The sequence below is a fragment of the Perca fluviatilis genome, chromosome 8 (assembly GCF_010015445.1).
Source record: "Perca fluviatilis chromosome 8, GENO_Pfluv_1.0, whole genome shotgun sequence".
In the NCBI taxonomy this organism is placed as follows: Eukaryota; Metazoa; Chordata; class Actinopteri; order Perciformes; family Percidae; genus Perca; species Perca fluviatilis.
Genome location: NC_053119.1, coordinates 36512430 through 36537767, shown reverse-complemented (window position 1 = coordinate 36537767; position 25338 = coordinate 36512430). Strand labels below are relative to the sequence as shown.

General features: G+C 38.9%; 4 protein-coding genes across 4 annotated transcripts; 1 reads left to right on the top strand and 3 right to left on the bottom strand.

The window, feature by feature from the left end:
• Positions 1-1880: 1880 nt before the first annotated feature.
• Positions 1881-3553, bottom strand: steep1 (STING1 ER exit protein 1). The gene has a single exon (XM_039809946.1). The coding sequence runs from the start codon at positions 3212-3214 to the stop codon at positions 2537-2539; it is 678 nt and encodes a 225-aa protein (XP_039665880.1). The 5' UTR covers positions 3215-3553; the 3' UTR covers positions 1881-2536.
• A 2218-nt stretch (positions 3554-5771) lies between these two features.
• mt2 (metallothionein 2) lies at positions 5772-6795 on the bottom strand. Its single transcript, XM_039809863.1, has 3 exons — positions 6635-6795; positions 6459-6524; positions 5772-6011 (listed from the first exon to the last, which is right to left on the bottom strand). The coding sequence occupies exons 1-3, from the start codon at positions 6657-6659 to the stop codon at positions 5920-5922; spliced, it is 183 nt and encodes a 60-aa protein (XP_039665797.1). The 5' UTR covers positions 6660-6795; the 3' UTR covers positions 5772-5919.
• A 9009-nt stretch (positions 6796-15804) lies between these two features.
• LOC120564801 (lathosterol oxidase-like) lies at positions 15805-19518 on the top strand. The gene is made up of 5 exons (XM_039810066.1): positions 15805-16293; positions 16984-17116; positions 17392-17492; positions 18175-18303; positions 19105-19518. Exons 1-5 carry the CDS (start codon positions 16084-16086, stop codon positions 19369-19371), a joined length of 840 nt encoding a protein of 279 aa, XP_039666000.1. The 5' UTR covers positions 15805-16083; the 3' UTR covers positions 19372-19518.
• Positions 19519-19846: 328 nt separating this feature from the next.
• anapc13 (anaphase promoting complex subunit 13) lies at positions 19847-21757 on the bottom strand. The gene is made up of 2 exons (XM_039810065.1): positions 21328-21757; positions 19847-20214 (listed from the first exon to the last, which is right to left on the bottom strand). Exons 1-2 carry the CDS (start codon positions 21424-21426, stop codon positions 20089-20091), a joined length of 225 nt encoding a protein of 74 aa, XP_039665999.1. The 5' UTR covers positions 21427-21757; the 3' UTR covers positions 19847-20088.
• Positions 21758-25338: the final 3581 nt, after the last annotated feature.

The following is a 25338-nucleotide window of genomic DNA, read 5'->3' as shown; positions in this document are numbered from 1 at the left end:
AGCTCAGACCTCAGCCCTGGGAGAAGAGATTGTGTGCAGGACGACTAGAATCCTGCATAATACCTAGTGCCTTCTTAGTGCTGCGTTTCCAGTAAATGTTTGTCAGAAGATTAAGGTCATGTAAAGTAGCCCTGCCAAACCACACTACAATGTTGCCTGTCCGCTGTGGCCAAGTTGTGATCCACTCTAAACACCTGTATTGTTTTGACCCACATCAAGGTCCTGGCCTACACTAACCGGATCATGAATCACTGCCTGACACAGAAAACACCAATAGTCTGTATCTTATATAGCTGATAAATATAAAATATGTTTTTCCTTAGTATTGTTAATTGTTTGAGATATTATATTCCCATATAATTGTATAGTTTGGTTTCACTTCTGAATATCGAGGCTCTATGCTATTTGGGAGCTCCCCTTGACAGCATGACAGTGTGACAGTGAGCTAGCATGCACGATACCAGAACTCTGAAACTGAAGCAGCTAAATGGAATTCAGCCATCAATGATGAAGCTCAGCGTTAATTCTTTCAGGGAGACTTTTATCACCTCTCTCCTAAACTGATCAGCTGTTTCGAGGGGTTCACTTTTCAGTCAAACCAATCAGTGTCGGCCATGTATTTCACAAGCCAATCAAAGCATGACATCCCTGCTTTAAAATCTGTTCTCTCCTCTGCGGCTGTCAGTTGTCATTTCAGACAAAGAGTGCGACCGTCCTCCTCCCCTTCCACCTCCAGGCGTCTTCACCCACGGCACCCTGGGTCTTCTTCCGGCTGACCGCTCCCATCGGCTCCTTCGATCCGGTCTTCGGGCTCCTTCACTGCCACCACCTGTGTCTAGACGCCATCGGAGGGATATATCTGGGTTTCTCTACCCCTTTAAAAAAATGATATATTTTATACGATGCAGTCTAATCTCCAAAGACTTTTTACATTTCATATTTTGCATATGTAGCTAACAAATAAAGTCTTGCATATCTGCAACGAAGTCTCTCCTGATTGAAATTCTATTATTTACACTTGTGCTTTGCCTACTGTGGCATGTCAAAATGTCTTCTGTGAATAAAGGCCTACATTAGAGGTGTTGAAATTAATCAAATAATCGATGCATTGAATCGTGGACATGGACGATGCTGCATTGATAATTGGCAGGCTCGTAATCAATTATTTCTGTTTACAGTTTAATGTAGGCCTAACAACATTTCTGTTTACATATTCTGTTATGTTTTGCACATTCAGGAAGTGCCATGTGCTCAGTGCTGTAGTTTTATGTATCCAATTGATTTAATATTAGAGCACTGCAGAATGTTTTGTTTTTGAAGCTTGAAAAGCTATGAATTAAATATCCTACATGGCTTTAATAGAAACATGTATTTGACGCATCAAGATATCAAATCGAATTGAATCGCTGGCGTGATAATCGTAATCGAATCGTGAGATCAGTGAAGATTCACACTTCTAGCCTACATGGCAGTTCCTAATCTGTTTTTAAGGCTGTGATTCAAGATTTTCAACATTTATTGATTCTAGCGATTACTATTTCTATTAATTAATCATTTAAGCTAAGCCTAAGCTGATGTCTTGCAGTAACTTCTTGATAAATTTAAATGATTTATCAATTATTTTTCTCCATTATTGTTGGTGATCATTTTTCTAATCGCCTGATCATTTCATTCTATCGAGTTTACAAACAAATTCCCTTTAGCATAGTGTCGTATTGATTATTCTATCATTCAGAGAGTCATATTTAAGTTTTTTTTTCAAAAACCTCTACACACTATTCAACCATAGTTAAGATCAGGGACTGAACTCACGATTTCCAATAACTGAAGACTTTGGCAGGATTTACAGACACCATGGGGAATATTACACGCAGAACAAATGCTTAAAAAATACCAAACATGTTCATTTGGTCTTTTAATTTTTAAGTTTTGTACAAAATAACATTTTAAACAGACGTAAAAAAAAAAAAGTTTTCCAACCTCACCACCAGATCACCATCTTAATATGCAACATCTAGACAAATCATCAGTCCTGTATTACGGATATGTCCAAATATTGTCCCCTAGTACTGTCCAGTACTGGCTGACAAACTACTGGCCAGTACAGGAAACATAGTAATTGGGTCTACTGTGGAAGAGGATCTCCAGAGCAGTGGTGTAGTCTATGTGATACGCAGGTATACGCAGTATACCCACTAAGAAAGCTCCAGGATTTCCATGACCCACAACAACATAATTTCCATCATATTTTAGATATATTTTGAACTGCCATCTGTGTTTTTGTTCTTCACATAGGCTAAATAAAGGGTGAAATGGTGCATAAAAGTGTATCCGAATACAGGAAATTAAGTTGTTGATTCTCAAAACTTCCCTGGGGGAGGACACCCAGATCCCCCCACTATGATAGAAGACCTCCCTCCCCCAAAGGCAGATTCTGGCCAATATATAGTACAGTATACCCACTAGGATACATTAGAGTACACCACTGCTCCAGAGGGAACTTTTGTATCACAGTGTGTCCCTCATTGAGTCTCCTCTACTTGAACTGATTATCGATAAGCGTGCCCTTCATCTTCGCCTTCTTGGCCTCCAGCTCAGCCAGCTCCTGCAGCCTCCTCTTGCTCATGCCCTTCCTCTCCAGCTGCTTCTCGATGACTTTGGCGTTCTGGGCGTACGAGTCCGCCACCTCCCTGGCCTCGATCTCCTCCTCCTCCTCGTCGATGGTGGACACTGTGACGGAGCTGAACTTGCCCATGTCTTTGGTCCGCTTGGTCATCATCACGCGGACCTTCTTCGGAGCCTCCGGCTGCTTCTGGCTGTAGACGCTGGTGTTGCCGAAGCCCTGGCCGAACTTGACCACGGCTCCGTCCACGATGAAGGTGGCCGGGCTGTTCTTCGACTGGTGCTGGTAGAAGAGCAGCAGGCCGCACTTGCCGCATTTCTTGCGGTACTGCCTCTCGATGCCCTCGGCCCTCTTCAGGTACGCGTTTTCGTCCTGCTCCACGTTGCAGAACTTGTGGGCGTGTTTGGCCGCATCGATGACCCTGGCCCGGTCCCGGGGCCTCATGGGTAGCTTCTCCAGCTGGCAGTCCAACACCAGAACCATCTGACCGCACAGGCAGTAGTAGACGTGAAGAGGCTTTTCTCCGTCGTCGTACTCCTCTCGGTCTCTGGTGTCCGAGCACACAACGCTTCTAGACACGACCTTCGGCATGTTTAACGTTAGCCACTTAAAGGTATTATAATACTAGTAACGCTGGCGTCTATTTAAACGCCATGACGACGAAACCCTTGGTTAAAAAAAGTCGTCCGTCCGAAACCAACACAGAAAGACGACGAAACACTTCCTGTGTCCGTCACTTTTACGCTTCCTACCCGAAACCAAAAGCGTCTTCCTTTTTGTTCCGCGTGATTACAATGTTACGCGCAGGCCCAGGTCAAAATAAACCCATCTAGTACTGCCAACAAAGTTATCAGATTTTCACCAGCAAGTTCGCCTTTATAAAATTAGATTTATAATTACAATTTGAATCCTCAGAATACACCCCTATGGGTCAGTGTAACGCTTATCAGTTCGGACATTTGGAAAAACTGAAAAATGGGTTAAAATATCCAAATTTTTCATTTTTTTCCCCACCTTGACAAATAAAAATTTGGATCTTTAACTTGTTTTTCCAATTTTCGTTTTTTTATTCAGAGGATCAGAAATTGAGAAAATTACAAAATTGCGTCTGGGCTCCAATTATTCAATACTACCAAATAAGTATTCTCTCTCTCGTTCCGCCTAGCTACGCCGGAAACCATCAGTTGCAAGCACCTCTGACCCCAAAGTCTTATCAGTTTTTCATTTTGGTCCATATGCAGTTAATGACCTGCATATTCCATAAAGTAGAGGAAGAGAATACCATTACAGTATTGAATAACTGGAGCTCAGACACAATTTTGTAATTTTCTCAATTTCTGATCCTCTGAACAAAATGGAAAAAATAGTAAGATCAAAATTAAAAAAAAAATTTTATTAAATTTAAATACTATAACAACATAACAATAATCATTTATTATGAAAAATTTGACTGTCTCTATTAATGGATGGATCTGGTGAATTTTAAACTATAGAATTCTGTGACAAATTTAGTCTTCATTTTCACTTCATCGTCCAGAGAATACACTAAAGTGTTAAAAAGCCATTCCAATTTCCTACAAAACAATGGCCCAACAACTTTTGGTTCATTCAAATGTTATGTCAGAAAAGAGGCCTCTTTGTGTTGAAGGTGTCAGTTTGAACAGCAAACGGTTCACTAAACAAGTTTGTTAGAAATATATTATGTACAAAATATTATCCCTTTCAACTGAAAAGAAAATATGTTTTCCGAGACTATAGTGATGACGAGGCACAAAAGATTAGGAAACAATCTTTATCTTATCCTCTCCCACCAAAAACCAAAGAAGTGACATTTAAAATATTAAATATTTATCCATTGAATCACTTCCTACATGTAAAATTTAACTGGGAAAGTAACTCTTGTGTTTTCTGTGAGAGCGATATTGAGACGGTTGAACATATTTTCTTTCAGTGTGAACCGATTCATGACTTTTGGCCTTTTCAATGCTGGCTTCAATCTGAAGGTATGCTGTGAAATGTCAATTCAAGCTGGAATATTTTTAAAGGATAAGAATTTAGAGTTCTTGATAAATAACTTGATTGAACTTTGTAAAACATTTTATTCATAGGGGTTAAGTATTTAAAGGTCAAACCTGTTGGAAAATCTCTTAAATGCATGACAAAGGAAAACGCCAAGAGACTTATTTGTTGGACTTACATTCACTACTTGATTAAAAAGACCCCCAGTACTTTAATTTTCTTTTTTGTTTTGTGATATTATATATATATAATTTTCACAGAGCAGTCACTCCGTGAAAATTGTTTAATTCCTCCCCATAAATAAATAAATTCCATTTAAATCAATGTATGATGGTCCGAGATAGATGATTGAAAGGATGAGAAAGAATTTAAATGTTTGAAACGTAAGCAAATTTTTTTTCAGGTATTGCACAACGCCTACTACTTAAGGTAAAATGAATCCATTTTTGGGTGAGATATAGGCTACTTACACCTTTTCTGGACAAGCCTTTGGCTTGAACTGGAAGCCCAACTGAAACTTGGCTGTTAAAATTAATAAATTATACCCATTTGTTATGAAAGGTTGGTTGGTATATTCAAGAAAGAAAAAAATAAAAAGCCCTTTTTGTCAACACCACACAAGAGCTCATAATCCCCTATAAACCCCCTAGAACACTAGCCCTCCCAGAATGCACTTACTTGTGGTAACAAGCCCACTGCTACTAGTTTTAGTTCCATTATCTTTACAGTCATTCCATTGTAACCTCTGCTATAAACGGTCATTTCTGGAGTGGCTGTGAATTTCTCCCCCCGCACAAAAAAAAAAAAAAGTCAAGGCAGATGGCCACCCACCCAGAGAAGGTCATCTTTCCTCACTGTATGCCCTTGTGAATTGTTGGGTAGCTGTATAGACCTCTAACTGAAGTATCCTGACATAACTGGTTACAATTGGACACTAAAAGTCAAAGGACAGAACTTCAGCCTTGTTTAACCACCTTCTCCTGTGAGGGGTGACCTTGGTCAGATGACTTTACACTGCACCACCTCTGAATCTTAACACCTCAGCTGATTTTATAGGCGATCTGAGGCTTGAAACCCTATACATACACACACTTGGCAGCGTTAAGCTAAAACCACGACAGCAAAAAAATCACATTAGGAATCACATTTATTTCAACACTGAAGACCGTACAAAAATGAATTATTCTCTGTAGACGTTTGCAGCTGCAATTAATAATTCAAGGTGGTGCACACCGGCTCAATCATGAGGGTAGAACGGGGCTGATCCAGGAGGATCCTCACTGGCAGCAGGCGGTGTCACAAGTTTTCCCTTTGCAGACACATCCAGAGGCGCACTTGGGGCAGCCGGATGGGCAGCATGGGCAGCAGCCTGCAATAAGAGGAATGTAGTTTGTGACAAAACAGTGGTTATGTAATGCAATTTGTAGTCTATTGTAGGGGTGGACCAGACAGCTGCCACCCTAAATGTCAGGACATGAAATGACAACGCAAGTCAGAGCATATTTTCGAAAACGCAAAAATTGGGTCCGTTGGGACTTTAATTTGACGTTGCAGCTCATTAAGCCAATCAGAGGCACCTGGGCAGCCTTAATTTCACGTAAAAATGACATTTTAGATAATAGGAAATCTCGCAACATTAACAAGTGACAAATTCTAAATAAATTACACGCCACATCACTAGGCTCTTTGCAGAGTACTGAGGAAATGTTAACATCGTATCGATTCGGGGGACATTGCATCCAATAGTTACCCCCCGAAAGGGTAAAAATAAAAATACCATATATGCTACTCTGTAAGGATGTCATTCTTGACTTACTCTTCTTGCAGGTGGTGCAGGAGCAGTTCGTGCAAGTGCAGGATCCTCCGCAGTTGCAGGTTCCACCTGGAAAACAAAAACCAGATTAGCGTCACATTGTCCGCTAATGTCATATAGTCTAACGAAACACTACAACACAGGATAAACGTATAACCGGTCACCAAAAATAAACTTACCCTTGGAGCACGGGCAGGGATCCATTTTTTTCAGTTGATTTCGCTCGTCTTCGTGTGAAGGTGCTGTGTATCGGCTCTCGGTCGAGTCAGTGTTGTGGCTGCCACAGAATGGGCGGCGCTTTTATTGCGTCCTGGGGACAACAGGACCGCGTGCAAACTCCGCCTGTCACGGTCACGCTCTGCACGCAGGCATGTACATAAGAAAGAGGGTTGTGCACACGACTTGCTGGTTAACCAGCGAGATGAGAGCAGAGATTCCCACCAGGCGAGGACGAGTTGGCGAGTTGTCTGAACATCACAAGACCCCGAGACGACCCCCCCACCCCGGCGACACGAATAATTAACGAGAAAAACATCATTATAGCAGTAGAACACATGTTACGAAAGTTTATTTATTTATTTTATTTCCGTTTTCTGTGATTTGACATATGATTGGGTTTGGATTTTGATATTAATTGACTGATTCCTTGCACTATATACTTTGTCCAGTGTTTTTGTTCCTATAAAGCCGTACATTAGGCCACAGTTTCAATCCACAGTAGGCTAGCCCATCTATCTATCTATCTATCTATCTATCTATCTATCTATCTATCTATCTATCTATCTATCTATCTATCTATCTATCTATCTATCTATCTATCTATCTATCTATCTACAGGTAGGCCCTATTTACTCACAACATGAAAGCTAATAATACGTTTTAAATTAAGAGTTAAGGATCGGCTAAATGTATGCTACACATATGGACCAAACAGTAAAAGTAGTGTCAAAATTTGAGGCTATAGTCCTTTTATTGTTCTTTTTTTTTATTAGACATATTTTCACATAGGCTATAGCCTAACATTAGGCTATGCTTAATTAGTCAAAGGGGACATTAATTATCTGCTTCATTGTTTGTCTTACACGATAAGAAGGCTAATTTACATTAGTTAGGCCTACTTCTTTTACACTTTTACACAATTATAACGGCCTTAATGATAGGCCTAATAAATAATCGGTTTTAATCGACCGTGGCATCCGTAGGGTCTCTGTAATTGTAAAGGTAGGCCACAGACGTAGGCTAAGTCTTAATGTTAGGTTATTTTGTCTCGGTAATGAAAATGTCATGTCATGGTGACGTTCAACATTTTAGGATAATCATTTGCGGACGTCCCATCACATTTTTTGGTTTCTTGGTGTGTTCGGTCCTGTGCACACGGTACAAACAAACAAAGGGAGGGAGCAGTTTGCCAAATCTTTGGCGGTGCTCCCTCTGCCCACTCCCTCCCGCTGCTCTGCACCCGGCCACTTCACCCAACGCCCGTGAGCAAACCAAAGTAAATAGGCGATTGTAACACGCTGCCTTCACGTACGGTGTGCTGTAGGAAATATCTTATTCACAAATCGAGTGCACATAACTTATATTTTTCTTGACGCTCTAGAGGCCATCATAGCCTACAAATGGTAAGCGACGTTTCTGTAAATAAGCAACTTTACAGTTTTATGCTGAAATTGAACAGGCTGAACAGAAGTGAATCTAGACTGGGTAACGTTATGCTACTTCCTGTTGTTTTGGATCCTACAGAGATTATGAAAACACTCTCTTCAGCAAAAAAACAGGCTAACGTTACTTATATGCGAATGGTATGTCTACATGTCGTGTTGTGTCCGCTTGTTACGTTTACTAGCACACATTTTCACAGGTGGGTGACTTTTTACCGTCACAGCTCTCGGATGTAGGAGCTTGTGGTGGGAGCCTGAATGCAGCATTGTCCCTTTTTTGCGCTCGCCACTGTCCGAGTGTTTTCCGTTATTTCCACATAATAATGAGACGTTATGTGATGGGACCGATGTGAATAACTGAGGGTAACGAAATAAAAGATTTACAGCTTTGAATTTTATTTGTATTTATTTATTTAAAAACACAAATACAATATCAATGAATATATAATAATCACATCACATAAATCACAGTCCACATGGCATGAAAATAAATGTGGTTCCTGCAGGAAAAATATAAATTTTATTGTAAAGTTGTTTATATATTGCACATTGTTAGTACGGTTGAGAAGGCCATATCTACCTTATGCACTGAGAATTGAGCAGGCCCATACATGTTTTGTTGTGTGTAGTAGCCTAACTTTATCCTAAATTTAAAAAAGGATCCCACAGTCCCCAAAATACTAAATTACACAGGAAAGTGTATAAATGATACACATAAAAATGTTCCACTCTATGTAGTAAACCATAACAAATGTACTTGGGTTTTAATATTTCATTCAATAAGTGTAAGTGCAATTCCTTTAATAATGGAAATAAAAGAATATGTGATGCTGGGGAAAAAACAACAAATATTGGATCAATAAGTAAGAATGGATGTGACAGTTATGATTGTTGTTTACAATTTCCTGTGTGTAGCCTAAACTCAGTTTCTGTCACTTCTGATTGCACAATGAGCTATTTGATTGTGTGAACCGACATAATTACAGATGGTGTGATTGTTATCAGAGACACATCAGTTGTAATTATGATTTATTATTTAAACAGGATGTTGGAGAGTACGTGATAAGTGTATTGTAAGTAGGCCTAAATGCAAAAACCCTTCAAGCTCAATAAGCCCGGATTCCAAACTTTGTCTGTTAAGACTCAGTTTTTTTTTATTTATTTTTTTATTTTATTAGTTTATTTGTCAGGGACCATGCACAGTTCAGGAGTTAGCTATACATATTATTTACATCTGTGGTCCCTGGGCAAGGGAGATAAAAGGACAATATAGACAATATAGACAATCAAAACAGATACAAACTTAACAACAAACATCATGTGACAAGCATTACATCACATATAAACCAAAATACAAATATACATTCCATGTTATAAATAATAAGTTTATTTGATATAGCACCTTTCACAGACAAAGTCACAAAGTGCTTCACATGATAAACATTTGTACAAAACATAGTAAGTTATACAACTAAAAAGACTAAAAGACTAAAAACAATCATTAAAAGACAAGACTTTACATACATAAATCAAAAGCAAATTTAAACAACTGCGTCTTCAGCTGCTTTTTAAAAGCTTCAACAGAGGCTGCAGAACGTAAAATAATAGGAAGAGCATTCCACAGGTTGGCTCGCACCGCTCAGCAACGGACGTCTACTTTTAAACGGGTGAGTGGGACAACCAGTAATCCCTGGTTAGAAGACCTGAGGGGCCTATTCGTAGTGTATAAATGAAGCAGGTCTGAGATATACGCCGGCCGGACCATGCAAAGCTTTATAAGTGAGAACCAAAACCCTGAAACTTAGTACCGGATGCACAATTCTGCGACTTGTTGTAACACTGGAAATATTGATGAGAAGGGATAGTTGACAAGATCTAATGTATCAGATAGATGATCACTTGACTTCATTTACATTAATTCTTTAAGGACATTTTAAACTGCTGAGACTTGCACAATCTCTAATGTGAAGTGGAATTAAGTTCCACTTTTCTACTACAGTAAATAAAAAAGCTGATTGACCAAATTTAGTCTTCCTAAATTGAGTGTAACCGTCCAACAGTCACCTCTTACAGAAGCCCTGGTGACCCTTACATTATCTCTGCAAAATGACACACATTGCTTGAGTGGGGGTGGTGCAAGATCATGGGTCAATTTACACATCAGGCACATGTCTGCAAAACAGAGAAAACTGTCAAAGGTTAATAGATTGTGTTTTTTTATAATCGTACAGGGATGATAGTTTCTTGTTTTTTTGTCAAGAACTTTCACAGCTTGTTTGTAAAGGGTACATAAAGGTTTTAGCGTAGTCCCACCGACCTGGGACCAGCTTGTAGAACAGTAAGATAAATGTGAGAAGATCATTGAATGCAAAAACAGTTTAGCTGCGGCTATTGGTAACTGGTGTATTATGTCTAAAATTAGCTAAACTAGCTCTGACACAATTGGAGATCTTTTTTATGTGTTTTTTAAAACTTAAGTTAGAATCCATAATTATGCCCAGATACTTGAAATGATCAACAATATGTATCACCTCTCCCATAATACAGATATCGGGCTGATGTTGTGTAACATTCCTCTTAATAGAGAAATACATGCCCATTGTTTTGCTTACATTAAGAGTAAGACAACTGAGAGTTAACCAGTCTGATGCTTTGGTTAGGACTGCAGTAAGTGTTGCTGCAGCTTGTTCTCTAGTTTTTGCATGGGTATAGATACAGTGCCTTGCGAAAGTATTCGGCCCCCTTGAACTTTTCGACCTTTTGCCACATTTCAGGCCTCAAACATAAAGATATAAAACTGTAATTTTTTGTGAAGAATCAACAACAAGTGGGACACAATCATGAAGTGGAACGAAATTTATTGGATATTTCAAACCTTTTAAACAAATAAAAAACTGAAATATTGGGCGTGCAAAATTATTCAGCCCCCTTAAGTTAATACTTTGTAGCGCCACCTTTTGCTGCGATTACAGCTGTAAGTGCGCTTGGGGTATGTCTCTATCAGTTTTGCACATCGGAGACTGACATTTTTGCCCATTCCTCCTTGCAAAACAGCTCGAGCTCAGTGAGGTTGGATGGAGAGCGTTTGTGAACAGCAGTTTTCAGTTCTTTCCACAGATTCTCGATTGGATTCAGGTCTGGACTTTGACTTGGCCATTCTAACACCTGGATATGTTTATTTGTGAACCATTCCATTGTAGATTTTGCTTTATGTTTTGGATCATTGTCTTGTTGGAAGACAAATCTCCGTCCCAGTCTCAGGTCTTTTGCAGACTCCATCAGGTTTTCTTCCAGAATGGTCCTGTATTTGGCTCCATCCATCTTCCCATCAATTTTAACCATCTTCCCTGTCCCTGCTGAAGAAAAGCAGGCCCAAACCATGATGCTGCCACCACCATGTTTGACAGTGGGGATGGTGTGTTCAGGGTGATGAGCTGTGTTGCTTTTAACGCCAAACATAACGTTATGCATTGTTGCCAAAAGTTCGATTTTGGTTTCATCTGACCACAGCACCTTCTTCCACATGTTTGGTGTGTCTCCCAGGTGGCTTTTGGCAAACTTTAACGACACTTTTTATGGATATCTTTAAGAAATGGCTTTCTTCTTGCCACTCTTCCATAAAGGCCAGATTTGTGCAGTATACGACTGATTGTTGTCCTATGGACAGAGTCTCCCGCCTCAGCTGTAGATCTCTGCAGTTCATCCAGAGTGATCATGGGCCTCTTGGCTGCATCTCTGATCAGTCTTCTCATTGTATGAGCTGAAAGTTTAGAGGGACGGCCGGGTCTTCGTAGATTTGTAGTGGTCTGATACTCCTTCCATTTCAATATTATCGCTTGCACAGTGCTCCTTGGGATTTTTAAAGCTTGCGAAATCTTTTTGTATCCAAATCCGGCTTTAAACTTCTCCACAACAGTATCTCGGACCTGCCTGGTGTGTTCCTTGTTCTTCATGATGCTCTCTGCGCTTTACACGGACCTCTGAGACTATCACAGAGCAGGTGCATTTATACGGAGACTTGATTACACACAGCTGGATTCTATTTATCATCATTAGTCATTTAGGTCAACATTGGATCATTCAGAGATCCTCACTGAACTTCTGGAGAGAGTTTGCTGCACTGAAAGTAAAGGGGCTGAATAATTTTGCACGCCCACTTTTTCAGTTTTTTATTTGTTAAAAAAGTTTGAAATAGCCAATGAATTTCGTTCCACTTCATAATTGGTACCCACTTGTTGTTGATTCTTCACAAAAAATTACAGATTTATATCTTTATGTTTGAGGCCTGAAATGTGGCAAAAGGTCGAAACGTTCAAGGGGCGAATACTTTCGCAAGGCACTGTAACTGTATCATCTGTGTACATTTGGATGTGGACTTCTGGGCAAATCAATGGCAGGTCATTAACATATAAACTAAATAAAATTGGTCCTAAAATAGATCCCTGAGGTACTCCAGTAGTGCAATTAGCAAAGGAGGAGCATCTATCATTAATCCTGGTGCACTGCTTTCTAGAATCTAAATAAGACTCCATCCATGTCAAAGCATTGGGAGAGAAATTAATCTTTGACAGTTTGGATAACAAAAATGATTCACTGTATCAAAACGCCTTCTTAAAATTGAGGAAAACAGCCCCAACAACCCCATACCTTAATATGTCATTCATCCTTTGTTTATGAATCCCAAGTCACTGGTTGGTAAGACATGAGGGACTGCAAACTGCACAGAGAGGTGCTGTTTGTGTCAGAGAGCTCTAGAGGGAGACATCTGCACATTTAAAGGCTTTATATTGAGAGCACTGTCCTTGTGGGACAGTTTTGAACTGCTTGGTTCTTGAATTACTCATCAGGTATTTCAGGTGCACATTTTGAAAAGGTAATCTACATTTTTAATTTGTCTTGCAATGCAGAAAACCATTTAATCAGCAAAGTATGAATGGAAGCAATCTGTCTGTGTATGCATAAAATACCATATCTTTGTTGTAATATCTATACATATGTACTTTGAAGGAACCAAAACATGAGCACAGTATACATCTGTTAACAATTTAGACAAGTATACAGTACATTAGACATACATGTGTTGGTATACAAGTAATATAAGTGATAATGGATTAAAACTAATAGAAAATAGAGCGGAATAAGAAGCTTTTGCATGAGAACATTCACCATCTTGTTCAGATTTTCTGTGTAGGGGTAGAGATCACATCGTCCTCTTGTATTTCTTCTTGCTCAATGACAGTTTGTGTGTGACAGGTCGGAAGTGTTGACACACAGATCCTACCGCAAGATGGGATGTTCTACCCTCATGAAGTGCTAAATATTTGTTTTTACTCATGATCAAACTCATACCTTTTACTGTTGCTATGCTCATATGTATGGGCTCTATACAATGTATATCAGTGGAATGGAATTGTAAAAAATGTAAGGTACTTGTACTTTACTTGAGTCATTTCTTCTCATGCCCTTTTATAGGCTACTTCTACTCCACGACATGTCAGCATTTAAAACATACAAAGAGTTTATAAAACATGTTTTGTTCTAATTGAAGTACAGCTGAAATAATTAGGTTACGTTAGTCAATTGACAGAAATTAATTGGCATCTATTTTTAATCTGCATTCTTAATGCAAAGATGCCAAACATTTGTTTACATACCACAGTCGTAGGGGACCATTTTATTTCATCAACACTTTTAATACTTTAGGTCTTTAATGCAGGACTTTGACTTGTCACAGAGTAGCTTTACAGTGTGGTGTTAGTACTGTGTGTGTGTATGTGTGTGTGTGTGTTTGTGTGTGTGTGTGTGTGTGTGTGTGTGTGTGTGTGTGTGTGTGTGTATGTGTGTGTGTGTGTGTGTGTGTGTGTGTGTGTGTGTGTGTGTGTGTGTGTGTGTGTGTGTGTGTGTGTGTAAAGGGCACAGTTCAGTGGGAATGTGATCCTCAAGCCCAGCATGGGACAGGGCACATGCACTGCAAAAAATTACAAGCCTACCCTTGCATAGGATAAAAACAGATTTAGCAAATGCAAGGTTGGCTCACTGTAACGCGATTTCTAATGACTTATGAATGTGAATATAAATGCTATATAAAGACATCATGATCACAATCACTGTGCAAATTATGTGTTTGAACATAAGTTGACTTGTCCACTTCCCTATAAATATGCTAAATATGCTATTATGATAAATAAAGCACATTCCATTACTTGGAATCACATAATTGTAATTTATTTATTTTAACGGGGACAGTGCACAAAAAAACATTAATAGATGTCTTGTGCCAGGTTGTAGCAAATTGGTAGTTTCCGCCCGTAGTCCCTGGGCAGGTAGATGGCGCAATAAAATACAGACAAAGTATTTACAGTGATGGTGCAATAAAATACAGACAAAGTATTTACAGTGATGGTGCAATAAAATACAGACAAAGTATTTACAGTGATGGCGCAATAAAATACAGGCAAAGTATTTACAGTGATGGTGCAATAAAATACAGACAAAGTATTTACAGTGATGGCGCAATAAAATACAGACAAAGTATTTACAGTGATGGCGCAATAAAATACAGACAAAGTATTTACAGTGATGGCGCAATAAAATACAGACAAAGTATTTACAGTGATGGTGCAATAAAATACAGACAAAGTATTTACAGTGATGGCGCAATAAAATACAGGCAAAGTATTCACAGTATACAATACAGATACATAAAATCATAAAATTCTACAGACATTAGTGTCCCCCTTTCCCACCCCATCTAGAGCTAAAACTTTTCAAGATTTAGCATGTCATATTTAGTAAGAATATGACAGTGATGGTAATGACGTGGCTTTATGTCATGGATCATCTTGAGGGGACTTTTATATAATGATTCATTAACTATTATAAATAATGAATTCAATAATTTTTTTTAGAAGTTTGGAATGTCAAATTCCAAGAAAAGCACAGATCTGACTGAAAGATGTAGGCGTACAGCATTTATAGCTACTGCAGCATTTATATATATATATAAAAAAACACATATGTGATCAAGCCTTGCTGTCACTGAGCTCCTTAATATTTGCTGAGCATGCTGGGATCTTGTTCCACCTGTCTCCTTGGATTCCTCCATAGCCTACTTACCAGCTTCCAGAAAAAATAGTTATTCTGGGAAAGCTCATACATATGAGCAGGAGGTGTGGTTCTTTCTCCACTAAACAATTTGCTACATTAAGCCACGTGCTTTCTGTGTATGCTGGTGGACCTGCCGTTTGGAGGAAGGAGGACTCGTCCGCTTTATCAGAAGGTTCGCACACTTTTGAGGTCCTAAAGCAGGTCAGTTCAGCAGACATTCAGCCATGAGCTCTTTTCAAAATCCTGACAAAATGTTCCTTGAAAAGCATGACACAGCTTTTTGGAATTTCTGAGAGTGACCCCAGAGATTAACACTGAAATCATTTTAGTTTAATAAATCTGTCGACAAGGTGAAATTGTTTTTAGAGATATAGATAGATTTAGATATATTTTGTTTTGAGTAAAGGCAACTGTCCTACAGAATCATTGTTCTGCTGCTATATGTATATCCAATTCATCAAACATCTTTTTATTAAAGCATACGATTTAACATACATTCCACTTACACATTCTGAGAATCTTTTTTTTTTATAACTAAGTGTTTCCAATTTATACCAGTAACATTTGGCTGCCATGTATCACAGTGCATGGCTGGTGATTCTGGAGTCAAACATTTGGGTTAAACAAAATGAAGTCATCCTGTATTTAAAGCATAGGCCAACATATGAGGTGAAGTGTCCGCCATAAACAGGTTGCAATAAAATCAGAAATAAGCCATTTGTGGTGGAAGAAGTATTCAGATATTTGACTAAAGTAAAAGTAGCAATACCTACATTGTAAAAATACTCTGTTACAGGTAAAAGTCCTGCATTCAAAATCAAAATCAAACAGTACATTTCACTCTCTTCACAGACTGTGCCATGGATCATGTGCTGAACATTGCTGACAATTACATCTGCACTCCGTATGTTTACCCGGCCTCGTGGCCCGAGGACTGGGCTCCGCGTCAGATAATCAGCCTGTGGGTGCTGACCAACCTGGGAGCATTGCTGATTTACCTGGGCTTCGGTGCTCTTAGCTTCTACTACGTGTTTGACCATAAGCTCATGAAACATCCACAGTTTATCGAGGTTGGGTAGACCATTTTAAAATGTTAAAGAAATGAATTGGCGGTTTTAAATATTAGTGACTGAGACTGTTTTTTAAAATTTTTTATTTAAAAGGTCCAATGTGTAGGAATTTGTCCCATCTAGCGTTGAGATCATATATCGCAATCAACTCTCTCGCACCACGCAGTTCAAAGTAGGTATTACAGCTACGGTGGCCTTCACACTTCAAAAAGCCGGTTTTTCCTCTTGCTCTTTTCAATATCCTTTTTCTTTTTCTGGGCGAAGAAGAAGACTCCTGTTCCTGAAATTTGGATTTTGAATACGTGTGGTCCTCCGTGTTTCCTTCTTCAAACTTGCCGGGGCCGGGAAGCTACGATACCCATTAGCAGCGAAAACGCGAAAGGTGGAGCAGTACATCCTGTATGTCCCTTACCGGCTAACGTATTTCAAGATGGCGCATGAATATGGAGCGTCTACCCCAGTTCATGCGAATGCAAATGTAAAATTTCAAGCCGATACGAATACTTGGAATTGATGGTGGTGGTAAATATTCATGAAAAAGGACAAGTTTGTGAACGGGCAACACAGATTTTGATAATGAACAACTAAACACGTTACACACTGGGCCTTTAAGATAACAAAAGACGTAAATAACAATACCAATGCAACCTTCTCCCAAATCCTAACTTTGTATCTTTGTCCCAACGACAGAACCAGGTAAGAAAAGAGATTCAACTAGGAATAGCCTCCATCTTCTGGATGAGCTTCCCCACTGTCGCCCTTTTCTTCGTGGAGATCAAGGGACACAGCCAACTTTATGACAACATCAGCGAATCTTCTCTGGGTGAGACAACGGTTACCTGAAACATTAAAACTCAGGCCGGAGTTCCACTCAAGATTGAAATGGAAGTTATTTGATTAGCCACAAATCAAATATTTCTCATTTAAAGATTTTTTTGGGGGGGGCATTTCTGTGCCTTTAATGGATAGGACAGCTGAGATATAAAAAGGGGAGAGAGAGGGGAGAGACATGCAGGAAACCGTCACAGGTTTAAAACAAGTTATTAAACATTAAGTCCTAATGAGACCCATTAGCCTATTTGGTTGTTTCTGTTTCAGGCTGGCCTGGCGTGTACCTGAGCATTGCTGGTTTCTTGTTCTTTACGGACATGTGTATCTACTGGATACACCGTTCCATGCACCATAGGAGCATTTACAAGGTGAGCTTAAACTTGTTTATGGCTGGTTTAAAGTGCTCATATTATGCTTTTTTGGCTTCCCCCCTTTCCTTTATTGTGTTATGTATCTTTTTTTGTGCATGTTATAGGTTTACAAAGTGAAAAAGCCCAAAGTCCACCCCAAACGGACTTACCATCTCCAACAGACAACACTGTTCACAAACTGCTCCAAACAGCTCTATTGTAGTCCAGCCTTTACTTCAGAGACAAACGTGGGTCACTTTGTAACACACGTTATAATGCTCGCATAGCTGCTAGTGTGGCACGCCCTCATACTCTGCTTCTGACTGGCTAGTAGTCCTTACCTAGGTACTGTCAGGGCACGCCCTCATACTCTGCTTCTGACTGGCTAGTTGTCCTTACCTAGCTACTGCACATGTGTGACTCCCAACAAAGATGGAACAGAAGTGAGATGCCTCACTCTGAGTCTTTTTTGAGTGAAGACCAAAAAAGAGCCAAAATGAGATTGAATATTACATTTATCAGGTGGACACAAACATGACACACAAGAAACTGATGTACAACTCAATATATGAAATCAGTAACTGTACATTTTGAATCACACCTGTTTTTTAGATGGCTGACTTGTTTGGAATTAAAATATGTTTTCCATCTGAAGACAGTCTTAATATATACACAACTGTTTGTTGTTTCTCCCCCTCAGCACTTCCATAAGCAGCACCATATATTTAAGATCCCTTCGCCTTTTGCCAGCCATGCCTTCCACCCACTCGACGGCTTCCTGCAGAGCTTACCCTATCACGTCTACCCATTCATCTTCCCCCTCCACAAGGTAGTGGTCTACTTGTCATTCTTTAATAAACATTTTGACGTTAGGTCTGAGGAGTAACAGTATTGTAAATGTAAATTTGTAAATGATATTGTAAAAGGACTACACAAACTCTACTGCTTTTTTCACAATTATGTTGTTAAAACTTAAACTTGAATTAAATTATTTCAGGTCCAGCTGCATGTGGCCAAATTTTTATGTTTGCTTAAAGTGCTCATATTATGCTTTTTGGCTTTTCCCCTTTCCTTTATTGTGTTATGTATCTTTTTTTATGCATGTTATAGGTTTACAAAGTGAAAATACCCAAAGTCCACCCCAAAGGGACTTACCATCTCCAACAGAAAACACTGTTCACAAACTGCTCCAAACAGCTCTATTGTAGTCCAGCCTTTACTTCAGAGACAAACGTGGGTCACTTTGTAACATGTTATAATGCTCGCCTAGCTGCTAGCGTGGCACGCCCTCATACTCTGCTTCTGACTGGCTGCGCATGTGCGACTCCCAACAAAGATGGAACAGAAGTGAGATGCCTCACTCTGTAGCTAAAACAGAGAGCTCAACACACAGGTTAAAAAGAGGTGCTGCAGCAATGTGCAGTACAACAAATATATGGTGTTTTCTGAAAATTATACCACATAAACCTATTCTGGTACAACCTCTACATACAATTATGAACCTGAAAATGAACATAAAATGAGCACTTTAAAAAGTAGTGGAAAAACAGCAATGAATTCCAAAAGGTACATTATTAACTTGATGCAAACTCTCCTTAACTGTAAAATGTGTTGGATATGTACATTACAGGTGGTCTACCTCTCACTATTTGTCTTTGTCAACATCTGGACCATTTCCATACACGATGGGGACTACCGCATCCCGGGCCCCCTGATATGTCTGATCAATGGTGCTGCTCACCACGTAGACCATCATCTCTTCTTCAACTACAACTATGGACAATACTTTACACTCTGGGACCGTCTAGGGGGCTCCTACCGACACCCCTCAGCCCTGCTGGGTAGGGGGCCACATGACCACATTCGCAAGCTCATGGCAGAGGCTGCACGCACATAGTGACGATGGAGCTACAGCCAGGACTTTCTTTTCTGGTTTAAACCTCTCCGGGAGGTTCCTACACAGGTGCTCAGCCTGGGTCACGACGTAAGAGACAATCGCATCAGATGTAAAACCAGCCATCAAAAGCAGAAATGAGAAGAAAAAAAAAAAAAATGAGACTTGGATTGTTTTTCCACACAGAGTTGTGAAAATGTTAAATACAAAAAAATGAAAGCACGTTTGGAGGGAATTACATTTTTCTCAAAGGTTTCTGGATAAAATGGTGAAATGTGCTGCCTAGAGATAACCAAGCTGGAAAGAAGACTGTACCAAAGTGTACTGAAGTGTCAATGTGTACACATTTTTAGTAAGCAAAGCAAAAAAATATATACTTTTACATAGAGCACACACACAGTATCTGTGTGAATGTCCACTGTCCTCCTCACTTTCTGGATTCAACAAAAAAAAAAAAAAAACGCATGACAATTGGAAGTGACTCTTTTCCATTTATGTTATTACAAAGTTGTTATTTAATATTCATAAAGACTCAATATAAACCCAATACCAATGCGAAATACATGTATGCACAATTTCTGCTTAGCTGAAAGTGGAACATCCTGCAAATCCTTCAAAAGACACAATACAATGCAAAGAGAAGGTGAATAACACGTGTCTGAATCCGGTGTCCTCACGCATGTGTTTTTCTGTCTTACAGTCCGATTCCAGATTAGTCTTTCAGCTGCCGGTGCTCGGTGTGTTTTCATGCAGGCTCTGCAGGGCGAGGTCTGTCCACTTCATCTCTTGTTCTTTCACAGACTCTGTGGAGCCTCCGTTGTCCTGCTCAGCCTCAGGCAACTCGCTCTGCCAGAGAACAGGGGAAGACAAGATGCCATGAAAAAGAGGAGCAGTTCACTCTACTTTCTATCGACAGTAGAGGTGTCAAGTCAAAAACGGTACATTTTGAAACAAAAGATTAATCTAAATTCAAAAATAAATAGGAATATTTTCTGTCAGAGGTTAAGGCAGGAGCTAATGGTTGCTCTGCTCATTATTGACACAACTACTAAGCATGTAGACAACTAATCTAGTAGTAAGTGTCTGATAGTGTCAAATATGTTGTTAGCCTAAAAGAGGACTACTGTTTAGTCTGCCACTAGATTTGAACAAGAAAATAGAGCTTCCTTTTATCACCATCATCAAAGCTGCATGCTCTCAGTTTTGGAGATTTGTGAGCCTGGCATGCCAACTGACAACAGATCAAACTGCAATGGATTTCACCTAGGAAAAATGTCACCTAGGGTTCAAAATTAACTTTTTCGTCCACCAGCCAAATGGCAAGTGAATGTTCCAATTTGACCAGACACTTAATAGAGTAGGATGCAATTGGTTTTTTGGCTGGTGAGTGAAGCAAATCTACTGGCATATTTTACCAGGATTTGGCTGGTGGATGGTGCTAATTTTGAACCCTGGTGATCCAATTTCAACACACATTAACTTGAGGCTGCTTCCTAGCGTGTTTTATCAGATTATCGTTTGCCTGAAATACTATGACCTGTTAAAGACAAAATCTCAGGGAGTGACCTCCACCCCTCAGCAACTGTCACACCCGCTGGAAAACAATATATGTATTTTTAAACTCAAAACTCGTTCTTCACAAGCAGATAACAGATTGGGTTTGTTAAACTTATCCTCCTGCATGAAAAACTAAATATTTTGTTCAAAATGTCGATGAGAAATTTCGGCCCCCGGACTGTAAACAAACTCTATAAAATGCCTTTTGTCAAGTCAAGTCAGCTTTATTGTCAGATGTGCTATACATGCATGACATACGGCACAAATGAAATTTCAGTCCTCTCGGACCCCCGGTGCAAAATGCAATAAAAAATAAATAAGTTTCTATAAATAGAAAAGACATAGAATAAACAATCAACAATTTTGCTAATGCTAACAATAATCTGTTTGTACAGCATTTACCAGAGGGATGGTGACATCTTCATACGGCAGTCTGTCTTCCCTCCAGGCGTCATCAGTGAGGTCCAGGACTCTCCCATCTCGTTGGATTTCACTGTCCATTCTCTGAGCAAGCTGCAAAGGTCTTCTCCTCTGTCTAAGTTAGCCTCAAGCTAAATGCAACACTTAACACACTGTGGCATAAGGTGGAGATAGCCAGACAAAGTCCACTGCTACCCTCGCTACCACAAATATACCAGTTAGCCTACCAGACAATAAAAACGACACACGGTTTGGCAAAGTCTGTGAACAACAGGCTTCGAGTATGGATCTGTTTCTAGTTTTTAGCCTTTTGAGCAAAGCAGATCAAGCAGATGCGGTACACAGTACCATAGTACAGTACACACATAGACACATTGCATAGACAGTACACAGCAGGCGCTTGGTGATGATGTAAACCAATGATGCCTTCACGTACTTTGGAAAATACTGTGTTAAATAGCGGATTCCGTCACAGACAACGAATCGCAACGAATAGGCTAATAATAAAACAATAATAATAATAATAATAATAATAATAATTGTCAGCTTTATGCCAGTTAAAACCAGTGTACAAAAGTTTAATTCATGTTAAACGTATTCTGTATTTTATGTAAAAGTAACTTGATAGATGAAAGATCAGGGAATAACTTTTTTATTTTATTTTATTTATTTTTTATTTAGTAAAGAACATAGGTACATCGCCACTATGTACATATACAAACAGTCAATACCAGAGGTGCATATACAAAGAAAAATATTTGTAGAAAATAAATCAAAAAGTAGAAAAGAAAAGTGCAGTACATATTAAGTCAAATGTATCACCGGTACATGAGAAATTTTTCAAACACACTTCCAGTCTTAATTGCCCTCTCATTCTTAATGTCTCTGTGTGTGTATTGGTGCAGTTCTTGAAATAAGTGTTCAAAGCTTGGTTTGGAGTCCGCCCATTTCTTCTTGTGAATGTGGAATTTCCACAATAACAAGATTAATTGAACAAAATAAACAACATCATTGTCCAACTCATTGCCTTCAAAACAAATAAAAATATCTTTATCTTTCAATTGAATTGATTGCCCAGTGTTCCGTCTTATAAGATGTTGAACATCTACCCAAAATATTTTAGTATACATACAGTGAAAGAACAAATGACAGATTGTTTCTTCTTCTAGTTCACAGAAAGTACAAGAATATTCAATATCAAGTTTAAATCTCCTTAATGTCCTTTTTACTGGATATATTTTATGTAAGATTTTAAAAGATCAGGGAATAACCAGTAAGTTTCCATGAATGAAATACCAAATACAACCATACAACCGGCCACGCCAAGACCCGCCCTACAAAGCAGCTCGATTGGTTGGGGTTAGGCATTTCACCTCGAGTGGTTAAGGTTAGGATAGGCGATTGGTCAGGGGATAGGACCTGAACAAATGAGGTTACATTACCTTGCATGGACGCCTGGCCAATAAATGCGTAATATCGCTCACCGGATATCCCGCCTACAACACATACGTAATGTTTTGTGGTGTCCATGGTAACCAGGCGTTGCGCTATGCGCTCGGGTTACATACTGTCTGGGTCTATGGTCTGGGTTACAAAGCTATTAGACAAGCTATAAGACATCGCAAATTTGTGTTGGTTTACTGCATTGAAGGTAATATTATTAAATTGATAGTTCATTAATTAATTCGGAGAGTAAATTTGGTGCTTACTGTATATTTGTTGCCACTTTAGTAAGTTAGCTCGGTCGACAATTAGCTACCATAGCTAGTTACTTTAGCATCTAAGCTTGCCATCATTTCACTCAAGTTATTCAGACAAATCTCCCTGTAGCGTTAGGTTAGACAAGGTTTTCTTTTAGAGTGTATAGCTAGCTATACTTTTAAAATAGATACTCAAGAAAAATCAGCTATATATTGCGATTTCATTTAGAACTTTATCCAATGGTGTTTTTCTTAACATCAAAGATAGCTGAGAATCTCTGTGCTTGTAAAATGTTGTCTTTAAATTAGAATGTTAAGACTCATCAAATTATTATTCAACTAAATATGTTCATTCTTGTGTATTCACATGTATTTCATACATTTGACCTATATGATTTTAATGTTGCTAACGGGTACACAAACTGATAGAGAACCTCGCATGAGTCAGTTTTACCGACCTTTCTATCCAAATGAAGGCCTACTAAAGTTGAGGTTTGTGAATTCTGATATCAGTTTCTTTTCATAGGCACTGCAATGATGTCAGCCTCTCAAGAACAGCAGGAAGAAAATACCAAAATGTGTGCCAACCCTGGAAACCCAGTTTTCTCCTGCATGATGACTGCAGCAGTTAAAGATGTGCTGCCAGCGCTGGGGGCAAAGCCCCAGAATCTATTGTACAGGACCACTTCCAGTGACTATGGTCTTCTCCCTTCAACCTTTGAAAGCTCACCATGTACTTTCCACCCTAAATCACAAAGATTCTCTGAAGACCTGGGCAAGAGTGGGATGTATCGTGACAACTCCTTCAATACTGCCCTAGACCAAAGCAGGGTGTATGACTGTCCCAATTTACAGCACACCATCTAAATGCATGATTGACTTAATGTAACACTTAGACTGTTAATTCTGTGGTATTTTTAATTCATGAGAAGACTTAGTTTAGAATAGACCACTCTATGTGAATCAGTGTGAATAGAAAAAGAATGCCTATGCAATGTATGCACACCCATCATCTTTGATAATGAGATAAGACCGTTTATTACAGCATTATGTTTGAGGCTATTAGCCACTTCTTAACGGATAATATTAGTAAATTCAGTGTTTATCTCCTGACTGTAAGAAAAGAACCAAACCAGATTGTATTTTGTACTCGTCTGTCATATTTATTACACTGCATATTGTGGATTATATGGGGCGCCAAATGTAAAAATTCTGATACAATTTAACTTTTTATTTAACCTTTTTTAAACATGTTGTTGACGATTGCATATAACATCTTGTTTTACACGACTGTCTCAAATGTGAGGAAAATGATCTAAATGTGAGGAAAGTGAGCTAAATAATAAAAAAAAAATCAGCTATAAAATTGTATCTACATTTTTACATTTGGCGCCACATATTAATTGATCCAGTTTCGTCTTTAAATAATACTTTAACTATACCATCAGATATATAAGTGAGAGTTCACATGCCCCAATTCTGAGACATCAAACTGTCCCAGAGATGTCAAACCATATATTTTTTTAATGATTACATGAGAAAGAATTTTGGGCTTTACTAAAATGGACTGCAGCCTGGAACATAAACCTGGACCATGCTACATGGAGTCCCCCTGGCCCACCAACAGTTCCTCTCTGTCGTATTCTCCTTATTCCCTGACCTAAAAGACCTTTTTGACGACAAATAAAGTGACACAATGCAGATTCACCTTACAAATTCAATCGCGTGACCTTGTAATTCTCCTATCAAATTTCCTCTGAAGTAGCAGTAAAGTTAGAAAAAACTATCTCCACTGTATTTATCATTCATTCTGTAATGCATTGTTCTAGCAAAACAGTGGGATTATATGATCTTATACAGACTAATATTAGAGTTATTAAAGTTATCTATGTAGCCTATGTGTGCACTTTTAAATGGAAATATTCCACCTGTCTTGTGCATCATTTTAAACAGATAGACATCCTGAGTTTTTTGTTGTTTTCTTTTGGGACTTCCTTCTTACAAACTGTCTATGGGGACTACTGGTGATTGCATTCAAGTACTCTGGGAAAGTTTGGCTTCAGGTTATCTAGTCGCCTTTTGGCATTCACGTGCTAACACCCAATTTCTTTTTTTTTGGTATTTGATTTTCTTAAACAATTGTTGTAGCACGCTTGTCTGAAGTGTCTAGTCTGCATTGTCATCTCATGTAATGTTTTTTTGTTACACACTTGTTGTTGCTTTTATTCTATGCTTCTCGACATCTTTTTTTCAGTTCAACAATATTGTGCAAAAATACACAAAACAAAATGAT

Coding starts and splice junctions, on each gene's coding strand:
- steep1 (XM_039809946.1), bottom strand. CDS start 3,214: ATGCCGAAGGTCGTGTCTAGAAGCGTTGTGTGCTCGGACACCAGAGAC.
- mt2 (XM_039809863.1), bottom strand. CDS start 6,659: ATGGATCCCTGCCCGTGCTCCAAGG. Junction 6,525..6,634: donor TCCCTGCCCGTGCTCCAAGG/GTAAGTTTATTT, acceptor TTTGTTTTCCAG/GTGGAACCTGCAACTGCGGA. Junction 6,012..6,458: donor CTGCACCACCTGCAAGAAGA/GTAAGTCAAGAA, acceptor CTCTTATTGCAG/GCTGCTGCCCATGCTGCCCA.
- LOC120564801 (XM_039810066.1), top strand. CDS start 16,084: ATGGATCATGTGCTGAACATTGCTGACAATTACATCTGCACTCCGTAT. Junction 17,117..17,391: donor CATCAGCGAATCTTCTCTGG/GTGAGACAACGG, acceptor TTTCTGTTTCAG/GCTGGCCTGGCGTGTACCTG. Junction 17,493..18,174: donor ACCATAGGAGCATTTACAAG/GTGAGCTTAAAC, acceptor TCTCCCCCTCAG/CACTTCCATAAGCAGCACCA.
- anapc13 (XM_039810065.1), bottom strand. CDS start 21,426: ATGGACAGTGAAATCCAACGAGATGGGAGAGTCCTGGACCTCACTGAT. Junction 20,215..21,327: donor AAGATGTCACCATCCCTCTG/GTAAATGCTGTA, acceptor GTTCTCTGGCAG/AGCGAGTTGCCTGAGGCTGA.